At 36.0% G+C, this 14152-nt stretch overlaps 1 protein-coding gene and 1 long non-coding RNA gene across 2 annotated transcripts; one reads left to right on the top strand and one right to left on the bottom strand.

The window, feature by feature from the left end:
• Positions 1-5049: 5049 nt before the first annotated feature.
• LOC112192656 lies at positions 5050-6993 on the bottom strand. The gene is made up of 2 exons (XR_002933567.2): positions 6617-6993; positions 5050-5299 (listed from the first exon to the last, which is right to left on the bottom strand). It is a non-coding gene; the product is annotated as an uncharacterized LOC112192656 (long non-coding RNA).
• Positions 6994-7516: 523 nt separating this feature from the next.
• Positions 7517-8203, top strand: LOC112164327 (E3 ubiquitin ligase BIG BROTHER-related). The gene has a single exon (XM_024300542.1). The coding sequence runs from the start codon at positions 7517-7519 to the stop codon at positions 8201-8203; it is 687 nt and encodes a 228-aa protein (XP_024156310.1).
• Positions 8204-14152: the final 5949 nt, after the last annotated feature.

Raw genomic sequence — 14152 nt, 5'->3', positions numbered from 1 at the left:
CCTCCTGAACCAGAAGAAGATCCGATAGACAATCACGAAGATAATTTTGAATGGGATGATTTTCAAACCCAAGATCAGCAAAGAGAGAATGCTAATGAATGGAGAATGAGTATTGCTACTCATATGTGGACAGTTGCCCAACCAAATGCCAACAATGAAAACAATGACAATCAAGAAAGTGAAAATGAGGGAGAAGAATAAATCATATCATTATTTCAAAGACGTCTGCTTATTTGGCATGAAACTTCATCAATGTGTTTTTTTTTCCCTTCTCTTTTTTGGATATCTTTTGGTTTGGTTGATTATATTTGGAGGCTTTTCCTTTATTTTCTTATATGTTTGTTTCATGACATTATTTGAGCTTCTCTGATTCCTACGCTAATGGTCATTAGTTAACATAGCTATGGCATCGTATTTTATTCTCTGACTAATAAACTAGCTTGGTTTTTCTTTTTTATAAGTATTGTGAAATCTACATAAGTCATTCATATAAAGTCTGTAGATTTTTACAAATCAGTAAAACTCTGTGCTAAAAATCAGTAAAAGTCAATGATTTTTAAAAAATCAATAAAAGTCTATGAACTTTTTATAGAATCCATGGACTTTTGAAAAAGTCTATCATTTAAAAAAACTCCACACAAATCCAAATACAATACACTCCCTCCATCTCTCTTGTTTTCTTGATCGTGATCGATCAATAGAATCAAGCAATGGGTTTTCATGGAAGAAACCTCTTCATTCCTTTTCTGTTCATCATAATGGTGATCGGAACCTCGGCAATTTCTCAAGTGGCCGCATCCGACGATCAAGAGAATCCGGTGAACGTTTCTCAAGTCTTCGAGGAATGGATGGTCAAGTACAATCGCGTCTACGAGAGCAAGGAAGAGAAAGAAAAGCGTTTTGCCATATTCAAAACCACGTTCGAGTTTGTGGAGAATTTCAAAAAGCATCGGAAACACGAATTGTATACTGTAGGCCTCAACAACTTTGCTGATAGGTCCCCCGCCGAATTCCCCATCGGAGTACTTATATGACCCAAAACTCCCATGAATCTGTTCACCACCGTGCCTGATCGATTTCTGCGCTACTGATCTCTGGTGGTGATGAGGGCGCGTTTCTCAATCTGTTCGTGTTAGGGTTTGCTGTTTGGGTCTCTTAATTTGTCTCCGTCTTTCTTTCTTTTTAAATTCACATTTAAATTCGTATAAGAATCTACCACCTTGCGTAGAGTTAAACTTCTATATGATATCATCTAGTTTATATATCTTATGCTCTTTGTACTGATTTTATTTTAGCTTTACTTTTTCAGTCACACAAGCTGTTGATTCATATTCTCTGAATTCTGCTTAGTATTGGAATGCGTCTGTGCTATTCTACAATATGTTTCGGAGAATTTTGTGGGTGTATTGTTGATTGACAAGAGATTATTGCACATACTGCATTGTGTTTATGTGTGTGTGCGCGTGCGTGCGCGTTGTTTACAAGAACCCAAGATATATATAGAATCAGCAGGGGAAAAAAAGTAGTCTATTAGCTAGCTCATTGTTTAAGATAGCAAAATTTGATATTTCTATAGGCACTGCATCTCAGCTAACATGTAGTTTCTCTACTATTTTGGGGATGATGCTCTGTACCCTTAGATGTTTGGTCGGTAAAGCCTATAAAAGTTCTGCACAGCAAGTTAAATTTTGTATCTGCATGATTAAATATGTTTGGTTGTTTGAAGTGTTGATGGGTTCTTATTACCGGTTCATCATGAAGATTAATATTATGCACAAGTTACAAACACATGTAGTTGTTCATGAGGATGACTAGAATAACTGCTGGATTCTCTGTAGGTGAGTTGTTTTGAAATTTTATTTTCAGATTTCAACAGATTAGTTAAATGGCTATTCCCTTTATTGAAGTAGGCTAATGATCTCTGTTTGAATTGAAATTCTTTTGTTATAGGAAAACAGAACTTCACTACTTATTTCATGATAAATGAAAGTTGCATACCCATTGATAAAAAAAATTGTAATTCGGTCATATTGTCAGATAGGTTATGTAGGTATTTTTAGATTTTTCTTTCAAGTATAGGTTACATACTCCCATGTATAGTAAATATGGATAGATTTTGGTATGAAGTGACCGCTTAGTTTCAAAAAGAAAACAGTGGCTTAAACAGAAAAAAAAAACAAAAAAATTAAAAGTTGCGTGCTTAGTTTCCTATTCTTACTGGATATTATGAAAATTTCGTTTGACAAAATTAAGAATAAGGGTTTGGAGATAGTAGGAATTTGCTTCTCTTCTGCTATTTCTGCTCATACTTTTGCCCTGTGAGTGGGTCTAGGTCTGTTCCAATTACGAGGGCACACTCGAACTTAACCTGTTGATGGACAACAGCAATTGAAATGCCCAGACTAGAATTATGAAGGGATAAATTTCTAGCAAGCTGTTGGACTTGAATGTTTCCTTTAAGGATCATGTATAAATAGCAGACAAAATATTAAACGACGTGGTACCAAGAGATCCTAGTTGTAAAGCTGACAGCAAGATCTTGTGTATAAGGGCTGTCATCCATGTTTTGGGGGAAGAATTGGGAAATGAGGATATGGACATTGAGCCTACATTTGTGAGTACAAGTATACCGGCAATGGAGAAGTTGGAGAGGGCGATCATTGTCCAAGTAATGACAATGTGTTTGGTATGTAGGGACGACATGGTGGCTGGTTCTGAAGCAACTCGGATGCCGTGTTTGCATCTTTACTATGGGAGTTGCATTATAGAGAGGTTGGGGAAGAGCAAGTGTTGCCCACTGTATCGATATTCCATGCCGAACGAGTGATTTATAAAAGAAATTATAGTTTGATACTTGATATTTGATATGTAGTTGATAATTGATATGTAAACTGGAAAATTGAATAAAGCCATGGCAAAGGGGAAATTACTGCAAGGGGATCAAGGTCTCTATCTAGTATCGGATCTATAAAGACAAAAAGTACCTTAAAGACTCCTTTTTTGTTTCTGCTACTGACAAAAAGCCTCAGCATTTCTCAAGCACTTGGTCTAGCTGGTGTATTATTTGGAGCTCAGCTTTTGAAGAAAGGATTACACTGGAGAATCGGAAATGGTTCGCTGGTGAGTTTTTGGAATGATAATTGGTTTAGCCTTGGTGTGTCAAGACAATTTTCTTGTGATGTGGATAATATCAATGATATTTCCACTGTTAAGGAGTTTTCACAAATAATTTGTTAGCAAAATTATTTTTATCATCATTATTCAGTCCAATGATAAAGTAATATGGGGAGGTACCTCCAGTGTTTGCTTCAGTCAAGTCTGCTCTTCGGCTTTTATGCAGTGATCAGGATGTGCATTCAGGTGGAAGGAAATTCAGTCTTTAATTTGCTATTCTTCCAAAATTAAAAACTTTTTTTATCTCTGGATTATATATAAGGAGAATTGTTGACTAAAGATTAATGATTATTACTAGTACTAGTCTAGATTGTGGTTTTGATCTGATACTCTAGAGAACATTGTGCATTTGTTGTGAGCTATGACTGTACAAATGCTAAGCAGGTTTGGGAGCTGTTACTGTTCTTGCTACTATGGCAACTTTTAACCTGGGATGGAAAGAATGGATCATTGCCAATTTGAAGCAAATGAGAAAATCAGTAGCTTGCAGTGAAATATTTTCTTTTTTTTCTGCTAGCTGTTGGTTAATTTAAAAAGGTTTGAGCCTACTTTCAATATTCCTTGCAATATTACTGAAGTTATCCTGAACCATGCTACTGAATGGAATACTGCTAATTGCAACTCTGAAGTTCAGAAAATTTTGCATACTGAGATGATCTCATGGTGTAAACGTGGTACAGGATGTTTTACGCTGAATATTGATGGCTCTCATTTGAATAATGATCTGTTAGTGCTGGCTGGTTTCATTAGAGATAAGACTGGTGGATGGATGGTTTTATGGCTAATGTTGGAGCTGGGGAAGTCATTCAAGTTGAAACCTGGGATTTATTCCACGGTCTGCAGCTTGCTACCTCTTCAGATATTAACAAATTGGAGATTGAATCTAAAGTTGTATGTCTGGAGAAAATGTTTGGCTGCATCCTCTTGGCACCCTACTACTGAACTGTAAGCAGCTGATGAGTCAATTTGACTCTGCAAATCAAGCAAGTTCACAGTTTGATTTTGTACGTAACATGGTGGCTAATATTCTTGTGAAGGAAAGTATACAACCTTCTGAGGGGTATATATTTCATTCTTCCCCTAATCTGGTGTTTGAAACTTTGCTTGATGACATTGTTCGTGAGTTAGGCCTAGGAGAGTTTGTAATAGACTAATAGCGATAATGTTAGTTTTGTATTTTTTTTTTTTTGTTTTGCTCAACTTCTTCCTCCATTTTGCCCAACTTTTTTGCTCAACACTAGTATAATCAAGTGTACTCTTGGATAATAAAGTATAAATTCTTTAGTATCTATTTTCTCGTACAATGATATACTTCTTTTTATTTCCTTATGGTCAGTGACCCAAACGATCGTTACATAATCAGTTAATAGCCAACCATATAATGAATATATGTGGCCTCCATTCTTCCATATGCACTTGACATGTTTTTCTCTGTACTCGCTTTGTGTGCCATATATCTGGGCTCCAGCTTCAATTCAATTGCCTCTCGATACAAACCCTCTTCTGGCCTCATTCTTCATGGGGTTGAGAGAGAGAGAGCTTGTTTAGTATGATGTCAATGTTTGCTACTATGTGTTATTGTTGCAAACATTTTAAGAACTTAAGCTCTTCGGGGTATTGGTTCTTATTACAGCTAACAGACTATTATTCATACATCTCTGCACCATAAACCTCCCGGTGTTTGTTAACTTCTACATATTGGTTTTTTAATGGTAGAGAGACCCCCAAATTAGGGGGATGCTAGCAAATAAATACTGGAGCACATTTTAACAACTTAAACTTTTGTGAAGCGCGTTACACTAACAAAGTTTCTCAAATCACAAGTGTGAGACCTAATAATTGTACTAAATTATTCAGTAAACTGGAAACCATATATGCTAGACTGAAGTGTTGACCTCAATGACCTGTATATCACTTCGTTCACGTTATATAACAATTATCAATTGCTTTCTAACTGAACTAACAACTGATAGTAATCAAATGAAGTTCTCTATGAAATTATCAATTGCTTTCTAACTGAACTAACAACTAATAGTAATCAAATGAAGTTCTCTAGTTCATAGAGGGAGGGAGCCCAAGTACTTTTACAGTCTTCTCCATGTTGTAACCATTTAACACATTCCTCCTGCACATAATAGAAGATACCAGCAAAGCAATTGTGAGACTTTGCTCAAAAAGATTCCAATTCAACATGATTTTAAATTAACTTGAAGAGACTTGGTGTCAATTATAAGCAGTGAGAAAAGCATTGATATATCAGTTATAGGATCAGTTATAATCAGTGAGAAAAGCTAATGAAATATAATCAATAAGCAAGGAGCAAAAAGGATAACATTGTTCCAACAAACAAAGTGAGGAGTCCAAAATTTCATCTGTCAACTCTTTGTTAACAAATCATGCATACATGTTACTACTTAGAACCATAGTGGCCAGGCTAAGGATGGAAAAGAAGTGCATCCATTCGGAATTAACTCAAACATAGAACACCGATTGTAGAACCAACCAATTCAGAAATTTAACCAACAAAACTCAAAAGCATAAATAAGAATGTCAAATTAGGATCAAAGCTAAATGATTTAATTCGCTAATAAAAATGCCATGTTACTCATTCAAATTTTAAAATAGTAATTGTTGCAGGTCCATATGTACAGCATATGCAAAACCCAGAGAGGGTATAACCAATAGCTAAGCTATTAGCCCTACGCCAATCTCTCTGCCAGACATCCTAGTAGCCCAAAACTCTGACTCTGCCCTTGTAAGCAAGTCTATCTCGATAAGTTTATCCTATAATTAAAAATGTCAGTGTCTCTCCTACATATTTAGGCTATCTTCATTACCAAAAGACTCAAGATTGTACTGCAACTTATAATAGCTTGTTTGCAACCACAAATTTCAAAATTCAGTATCTTTTGCTATGGCTCTCTCTGTAATTGACAAATAACAGACTGACTCTACACAAACCATTATCATGATCTCAAGATGTTTGTAAAAGAGTAATCAAAGAGTTCCATTAATGTTTTCAATTTCTTATACCAATTAGCAATGCGAAAATCGTCCTTCAAAAAAAAAAAAAAGAACAATGCAAAAATTGAGAACTATAGAAAATGAAACCACAGAAGTTCAACACAGCTGGTGGAAGGGCCAAATAAGTTGAATGAGAAGTAGCAGTAATAAGTGAAATATGCAACAAAATTTACAATTCAATTCAAAAAAACAAAAATCACGTAAAAGCAACAACATAAATGAATTGAAAAGAAAAATCATAGCATGCTCATTCCCTCAAATCTCTCAAATTATGAAATTGCATAAACAAAACCTATTTCATCCGAGAATCAGCAACATAATTTACTGGAGAACCAGAAATCGGGCAAACACAGAAATAGACAGAACCCAAGCAATAATCCGATTAGAGAAAGCTCAGAGGAAGAGGAAGAAACACTACCTTCAGTACCTTGCCTGGCCAAAAGCAAGCAAGCAAACAACGAACACCGATCAGTCTGTGATTCTAGCTTCGGTCAACAACCAATGGCAGAAACTCGGAACTCTCTCTCTCCCAATTGCAAACTTGTGTTCTTTGATTGGTGCCTTCAAGTTGTTGCAGCTTCTGGGCTTTCTTCAAAAACCAATTGAAATTTGAAAGATCCGTACGGCTCAAAGCGAGAGGAGTAGGAGAGCGAGAGAAAGCAGAAACAATTCGTTTTAGGTGTGAGAGAGAGAGAGAGAGAGAGAGGAAGAGAGAGTGAATGGCAGAGGCGTAAAAAAAAGATACATTGAGGACAGAACCGTCCTTTTTGTCCCTTATGAACAGTGCACTGACGTAGTAAATGTTTGGATGTGCACCGTTATACAGGAAGTATGTGCAGGAAAATCAATTACTTTTCGTGGCCTAATTTTATTTTTATCAGATACAAAAGTGTGACTATTCAAATGAATTGTAATAAAAGAAATGGCACAAAAATATATAATAACGTAAATAAATTACTTTACAGCCACAAAAATATATATATAATAAAAGAAATGGCACGTGCTCTTTTACAGCCAAGTTACAGTTAGCGTTTCTTGAGCGGCAAGAACGTAAAAGCTTAATCCTCACGCTTCTGAATAATCCGTACTTGAATAGGAAACCAATCCTTATATATTTCATCCCCTGCCCCAGTTTCTAATTCTCACCGTTGCAAACATTTTGGAAACCCTAAATTGCAGTGGTTTGTGATTCACCAAGTGCTCAATACCCCCCCCCCCTTCTTTGGGTTCGGTTTCAAAATCCTAAAATCAAACGATTTTGATCGATCTTCTTCTCTCTGTGTTTCTGTTCACCTAGATCAAGAATTAATTTGAGGAAATGGATCAGGAAATTGAGAATTCTAGCACTGATTGCTGGTTGGAAAGGATTGACGATCCTAAAATCGAGTTGGGTGGCACCAAGTTGGTGATGGAGATCGAAGCCACAATTACATGTCCCAGCAGATATGCGACGGAAGAAGAAGATGATGAGGACTACTCCGATATCAATCGAATTCTAGCACAAGACAGCAACAGTTACGAGGGCACACTCGAACTTAACTTGTTGACCGAAAACAACAGTGGAACTGCCTCGACTCGATTTATGAGGGAAGAAATATCTAAGAAGCTCTTCGACTTGAATGTTCCCTTTAGGGATCATGAATCCATAGCAGACAAAATATTGAATGATGTCTTTGCCGTGACAAGAGATCCTAGTTGTAAAGCCGACGGCAAGATTTTTCATATGAGGGCTGTTATCCATGTTTTTGGGGAAGAATTGGGAGATGAGGATATGGAAATTGAGCCTTACTTTGTGCCTGCAAGTAAATCGGCAATGGAGAAGTTGGAGAAGGCGATCGTTGTCCAAGTCTCGACAATGTGTTCGGTATGTAGGGAGGACATGATGGCTGGTTCCGAAGCAACTCGGATGCCGTGTTTGCATCTTTACCATGAGAGCTGCATTGTAGAATGGTTGGGGAAGAGCAAGTACTGCCCACTGTGTCGATATTCCATGCCAAGTGATTAATCAAGAAATTGGTTATAATTTGATACTTGGTATTTGATATGTAGTAGTTGATAATTGATAGCTAGGTATGAAATGTATGTATAGAGATTTCAACTGTTGGGGATTAATAAAACTGGAAATATGAATAAGCCATGTTTGCATAGGCCAGTTGGATATTACTGCAAGGGGATCAATCAAGGTCTCTAGTCTCGGATCTATAAAGACAATTACCTTAAAGACTCCTTTTTTATTACTCAAAGCCTCATAATTGGTCAAGCGCTTGGTCTAGTGTATTATTTGGAGCTCAGCTTTTGAAGCCAGGATTACATTGGAGAATTGGAAATGGTTCTCAAGCGAGTTCTTGGAATGATAATTGGTTTAGTCTTGGTGTGTTAAGTCAATTTCTCTTGATGTTGATAATATTAATGATACTGCCATTGTTAAGGAGTTCTTACTGACAATTTGTTAGCAAGATTATTTGTATTATTGATCAGTCCTCTGATAAATTAATATGGGGAGGTAGGTAGTATTTTTTTCAGTCAAGTCTGGACTATTATTCAGGTGTGCATTCAGGTGGAAGGAAATTTGGTCTTTGGCTATTCTTCCAACATTAAAGACATTTCAGTCAAGTCTGGACTATTATTCAGGGAAAACTGTTTACTAACGATTAATGTTTATTGCGACTATCCTAATTGTGGTTCTTGATCTGATAGTCCTGAGAACATGGTGCATGTGTAGTGACTGTACTAATGCCAGGCAGGTTCCAGCTAGTCAGCTACTATGAAGACAACTTTTAACCTGGCAGTTTGAACTTTTAAGCAAAAGAGGTATATGTTTCTCAGTCACTTGCAGTACGTACTGAAATATTTTCTTTGCTTTATGCTGTTGATTTATATGGAAATGGAGTAAAAAGATGTTTGAGCCTACTTTCAATATACAATATTACTGAAGTTATTCTGAACTATGCTACTGAATGGAATACTGCTAATTGCAACTCTAAAGTTCCGAAAAGTTTGCAAACTAGATGATCTTCTGGTATAAGCCTGGTTTAAGCTGAATGTTGATCGCTCTCATTCCAATTGATCTGATTAGTGCTGGGGGGGCTCCTTCGAGATGAGACTGGAGAGTGGACTAGCTAGTGGATTAGCGGTTTTATGGCTGAAGTTGGAGCTGGGGGTATCATTGAAGCTGAAGCCTGGGACGTATTCCACGGTCTGCAGCTTAATTGTACCTCTTTGAATATTAACAAATTAGAGATTGATTCTGATTTTTCTTGTCTGGTGAATATTTGGCAAGGTCAAAGTGCTGGGCTAGCTGCATCCTCTTTGCACAGTACTACTCAACTGTAAGCAATTGATGAGTCGGTCTGACTTTCTGGAAATCAAGCATATATGTTCACAGGGTAGCTAGATAACATGCTTGCTAATATTCGTGTTGCTGACATTCTTGCTAAGTATACAGGGTGTGTATTTTTCATTCTCCCCCTAATCTGGTGCTTAGTTGCTGGATAACGTGCATTCTTGGTGTAGTTAGGCCTAGGAAAGTTTGTAATAGTCATCAACTCATCATGGCTAGTTAGTTTTGTAAGTTTTCTGTTTACCCAAAAGAAGAAAATAGATTGAGTAAGCGAAAATACTCTTGGAATATCATAAAACATAAATTCATCAATTAATTTCTAATTTTCTAATTTCTTGTACAATTTCTTTCATTCCGCTTTATGGTCAGTGACCCAAATGATCATTGCATTATCAGTTAACCGGCTTTAGAATGAATATATGTTAGCCTCCATTCTTCCACATGCACTCGACATGTTTTTCTCTGTGCTTGCTTTGTCGAGCCATATATATTTAGGCTTTAGTTTCAATTCAATGGCTTCATTAGCTTGCCAGATTTTAATTGCATACATATCAGTCTTGCTCAAAGACACTTTCCACAATTATTAATCGAAGCATGTGCAGCATTATATGCTAGAAAGTAGGAACCTATTGTATCCATATGTGAGGGTCTCAATTGAATCTGGAACAAGCAAAACAGACTGCTGTGCACTTGTGTAGTAAGAATAACAAGACTGACCTACTACAGTTCAGAAATAAGAGACTTTATGTCTCCATGCGAAGTATATAGTTGGTTCAAGTCACGACATGAATATGAGAGAGTGTTAGATATAATACCAATTGAATCTATTAAAGATGCACGTGAAATGCTAACCAAATCCCTTATCACAGAAAAACCCAACATCTCAAAGATATGGTGAAATATCAAAGCAATGGAGCTTGAACTTTGAAGACCAAGTAGTATTGGTGAAATTAACAGGGAGAGTAAAATAATCAATCTGCAAAGGAGTGAAAAAAGTTAGTTACTGCCACTGTCTCAACAAAAGACATGTAGAATATCATACTGTTGACTATGGAGATTTCCCATGGATGGATATCACTCATGAGTACAGCAGAACTTGGTTATATCATCATATCGTGTACATTCAGCAAAGAATTCCCTACTTTCACATTTTTTGCACAAAAACATGATCTTCAATGAAAGAAATAATTCAGACCTCTCTATATGAAACAAACAATTTCTGATAACATTAACCAGAATTAAAACCCTATCTCAGTGATATTCTGATCGTCAACTACTAATCCCCAAGGTCCAGGACGTACCAGTACCTTTCAACAACAAGAAGACCAAATGCTAAAAGTTTCACATCCGGTAGCTTATTAAACAAGTGACATCAAATTTGAAGCAGCAACTACAAAACCTGCATTGTGTTGTGGGGTTTAAAGACCAAATCATATTGCTTATTCTTACTTAACCAAGCTAAAATAGAAGATAACGTTGCTGACTCTTGGTATAAAGTTAAACTATTTTGTGGCCAACAAAATCCAGATAAAAAAAAATCCTACAGTCTGGTACAAAATCAATTGGATAGGAATCGTCCAATTACCATAATCAACTAACAATCTCTAGTTACAAATCTATACAGTTAAATGAGTATTGCATGATTCTTGAGTTTATTAGAGAAATAACCAGGTCTTACTGCATACTTCAACTCTAGAGTGGCTCAATGAATAAGGCAATCAGGCAAGTCCGTCCCTCTAATTTATACAAGCAATCAGGCAATCTGATATTTGAATAACAAGAAAAACAAGCTGATTTGCTGGTAACGACTAACGACAGTATTGACTATCCATATTAATATGCTACTGAATGAAAGCCAAAAAAAAATAAAAAAGAAGAAGAAGAAGAAGAAGAAGAAGAATTGGTATCTAGGAAGAGTAACAATGCAAAGGAGAGTGATAATGAGGAATAAGTATCGGTACGGTGGAAGGGGTGTGTGTGTGTGTGTCAAGATCTGTAGGTTTCAGAATCATACTCAACCACTTATTACTGGTCAGATCCAATAATGGGATCCATCTTTTTGTGGTAACCAGATAAGTCATCAACTACTCTACAAAGCCGACAGCTCGACAATCATAGAACCAAATACACTCTTATATGTTTATCATGTCACTTCATGGCACTTTCATCTCATGCAAGGTCTAAGCCATCACCAGGTAGTGGTAGTGGTTCGAGGATTATAGAGATCGATGACGAAAGATAACTAGATAAGTGTTCATTCCACAATATATTGGAATTCCAATTCACAATGAGGGGACAAAAACGGATGCCAGTTATTATACCAAAGATAAGTGTTCATTCCATTTGCAATTCTATACAAGTTCTTTACATGTGCATGAAGCAACCTAATTAATTAAAGAAAAGAAACTCTGAGTATGAAATACCTGAAACTTGGCAAATTCACGCAACACATTACTAGATAAGTAGTTGGCACCACAATGCCAGCCACGTGTACCAGCAGCATCAAGGTAATCGCTAAACAGGGTGACTAAAAAGGCTGCATTAACCACACATGCATACTGAAGAGGTTTAGGCCCGCCATGATTCAAATGGATCAAACCACCATGCGACATTTGCCAATGTCAATAAAATCATAGATTGGAAGGAAAATTCTACAATGTGTTAACGTATGACATGCATACAATTGCCTTAAAAGTGGTAAAATGAGTCCTCAAAATAATAATATTAGTCCTCAAAGTAGTAACATGAGTCCTTAAAGTGGTAAATTTTCTTAGTTACCATATGAGTCCTGAAAATAGTAATATTAGTCCTCAAAGTGATAACATGAGTCCTTAGAGGAGTAAAAATAGTTGATGTATGAAAAATGTTAACATACCATAGCTTTACCTGAATACCATATTTAAATGCATACGTGCATGCTTGAATCAAATGTTGAACAACAAAGTACTATTCCATTACACACTCACGCACATCGAAGATCACAGATTGGGTAGGGAAAACCATATATACCTTTGGTTCGGTTAAATTAAACTTAGTCCATATGTTATCTTTTTTGTTTATCAGATATATATTATTTATTTTCTTGAGGTATTTAATTTGATTTTATTTTCTATTCTGCTTTAAGAGGTATAGTCGCATAAAAAACTTGCTTTTTTAGGTAAACTAGGTCAACTTTTTTCTCTTTTTTCTCTTGCTGTTCTCCAAAATCAATCAAACCCAGACGAAAAGCTTTGGTTCTTCTATCGACTGCCGTTTTCCCTCTTCATTCTTCAGGTATAAGTTTATCCTCTATTTCTTTTAGGTATATGATCCTTTGCACCTCTTCGGTTTTTAATTCATATATTTTTTGTTTTTAGTTCACAATTGATTAATCAAATCCATTTGAGTCCTATCGCACTATTGCTACTTGATTAATATACTAATTTAGCTTGCTGACTTTGTTTAAGAGGTGTACATGCACTGGTATATATTTTTTTTTATTGACCGTACCAACGTTTGACTCTATATGTATTGTTAGATTCTTTATCAATTCTTAGATTGTATTTTTCTTTTTCAATTAAGGTTTGGGATTATGCGTTTGCTTTTTTTGCTGATCAGTTGTCTCTTCATTTTATCGTTTAATGAATTGTTAGAGTAGTGTTTATGTTTAACTTTTGATTTTATAATAGTTGATTACTTGATTTTATTGTTGCATTTGTCAATTGGTGATGGTTGCATATTTAAATAGAATGTCTGATCATAATCGACCAACCAAGAAAGCAAAAACTCTTGATTCATGGCTCAAGAAAATAAGAGAAGATCATAATAGCAGTACACCACTTGCATCTAATGAGCATCATCATGTCACTTATTTGCCGGTTTCTACAGCATCTACAGAAAGAGCATTTTTAGCTATGAAACATATCAAAACAATATTGCGCAACAAGATGGAGAATGACTTTTTTTGGCTGATAACATGATTGTCCACATTGAAAAAGAGTTGGCCGAGAATTATGATACAGATTCAATAATTAAAGATTTTGTTTCTATTCAAGGGCGTAAGGTATAATTTGAGTACGTACGTTCTTTTGTCTTATACTTCCGTTATCAAGTTTCTATCAAACGTTATAATGTTCATTTTTTAATCAGTTAGCTATGTGATCGTTTGATATGTCTTTAATATAAGATGTGGTTTGTAAAACTTTAAAAAAAAAAAAAAATTAAAAGAATTAGTAAACTTTTATAAAACTATTTTTTTAGCCCACCCTATTCTAAAATCCTAGCTCCACCATTGGTCCACAGAATTTCTTCATATGGGTAACCATGTTTCAAGAATAACCTTATGCGGGTCAGCAGCGCCTACAGAAAAGAACATCAAGATATGCATGTTGTGAGAATGAGTGATACAGAGCAAAAGCAACTAAAGTTGTGACGTGCGACACAAGTTATTAAAATGCAGTAATACAATATATTCGGTGATAGAATATTGCAGTCATCACATGAATCAAAGCGTGAACACCACAAACTAGGTTAGCTTACCTGAGCACCAGCAAATTTGTTATCCCAACTAAATACCCCATAGTCAGGGCCACCCTTATAGGCACCAGCATGCTTGGCAAGGGAAGGATTTGTTGC

This window comes from Rosa chinensis, chromosome 1, assembly GCF_002994745.2.
Source record: "Rosa chinensis cultivar Old Blush chromosome 1, RchiOBHm-V2, whole genome shotgun sequence".
Classification (NCBI taxonomy): domain Eukaryota; kingdom Viridiplantae; phylum Streptophyta; class Magnoliopsida; order Rosales; family Rosaceae; genus Rosa; species Rosa chinensis.
The sequence above is the reverse complement of the archived record's forward strand: the minus strand, read 5'-3'. Positions and strand labels throughout refer to the sequence as shown.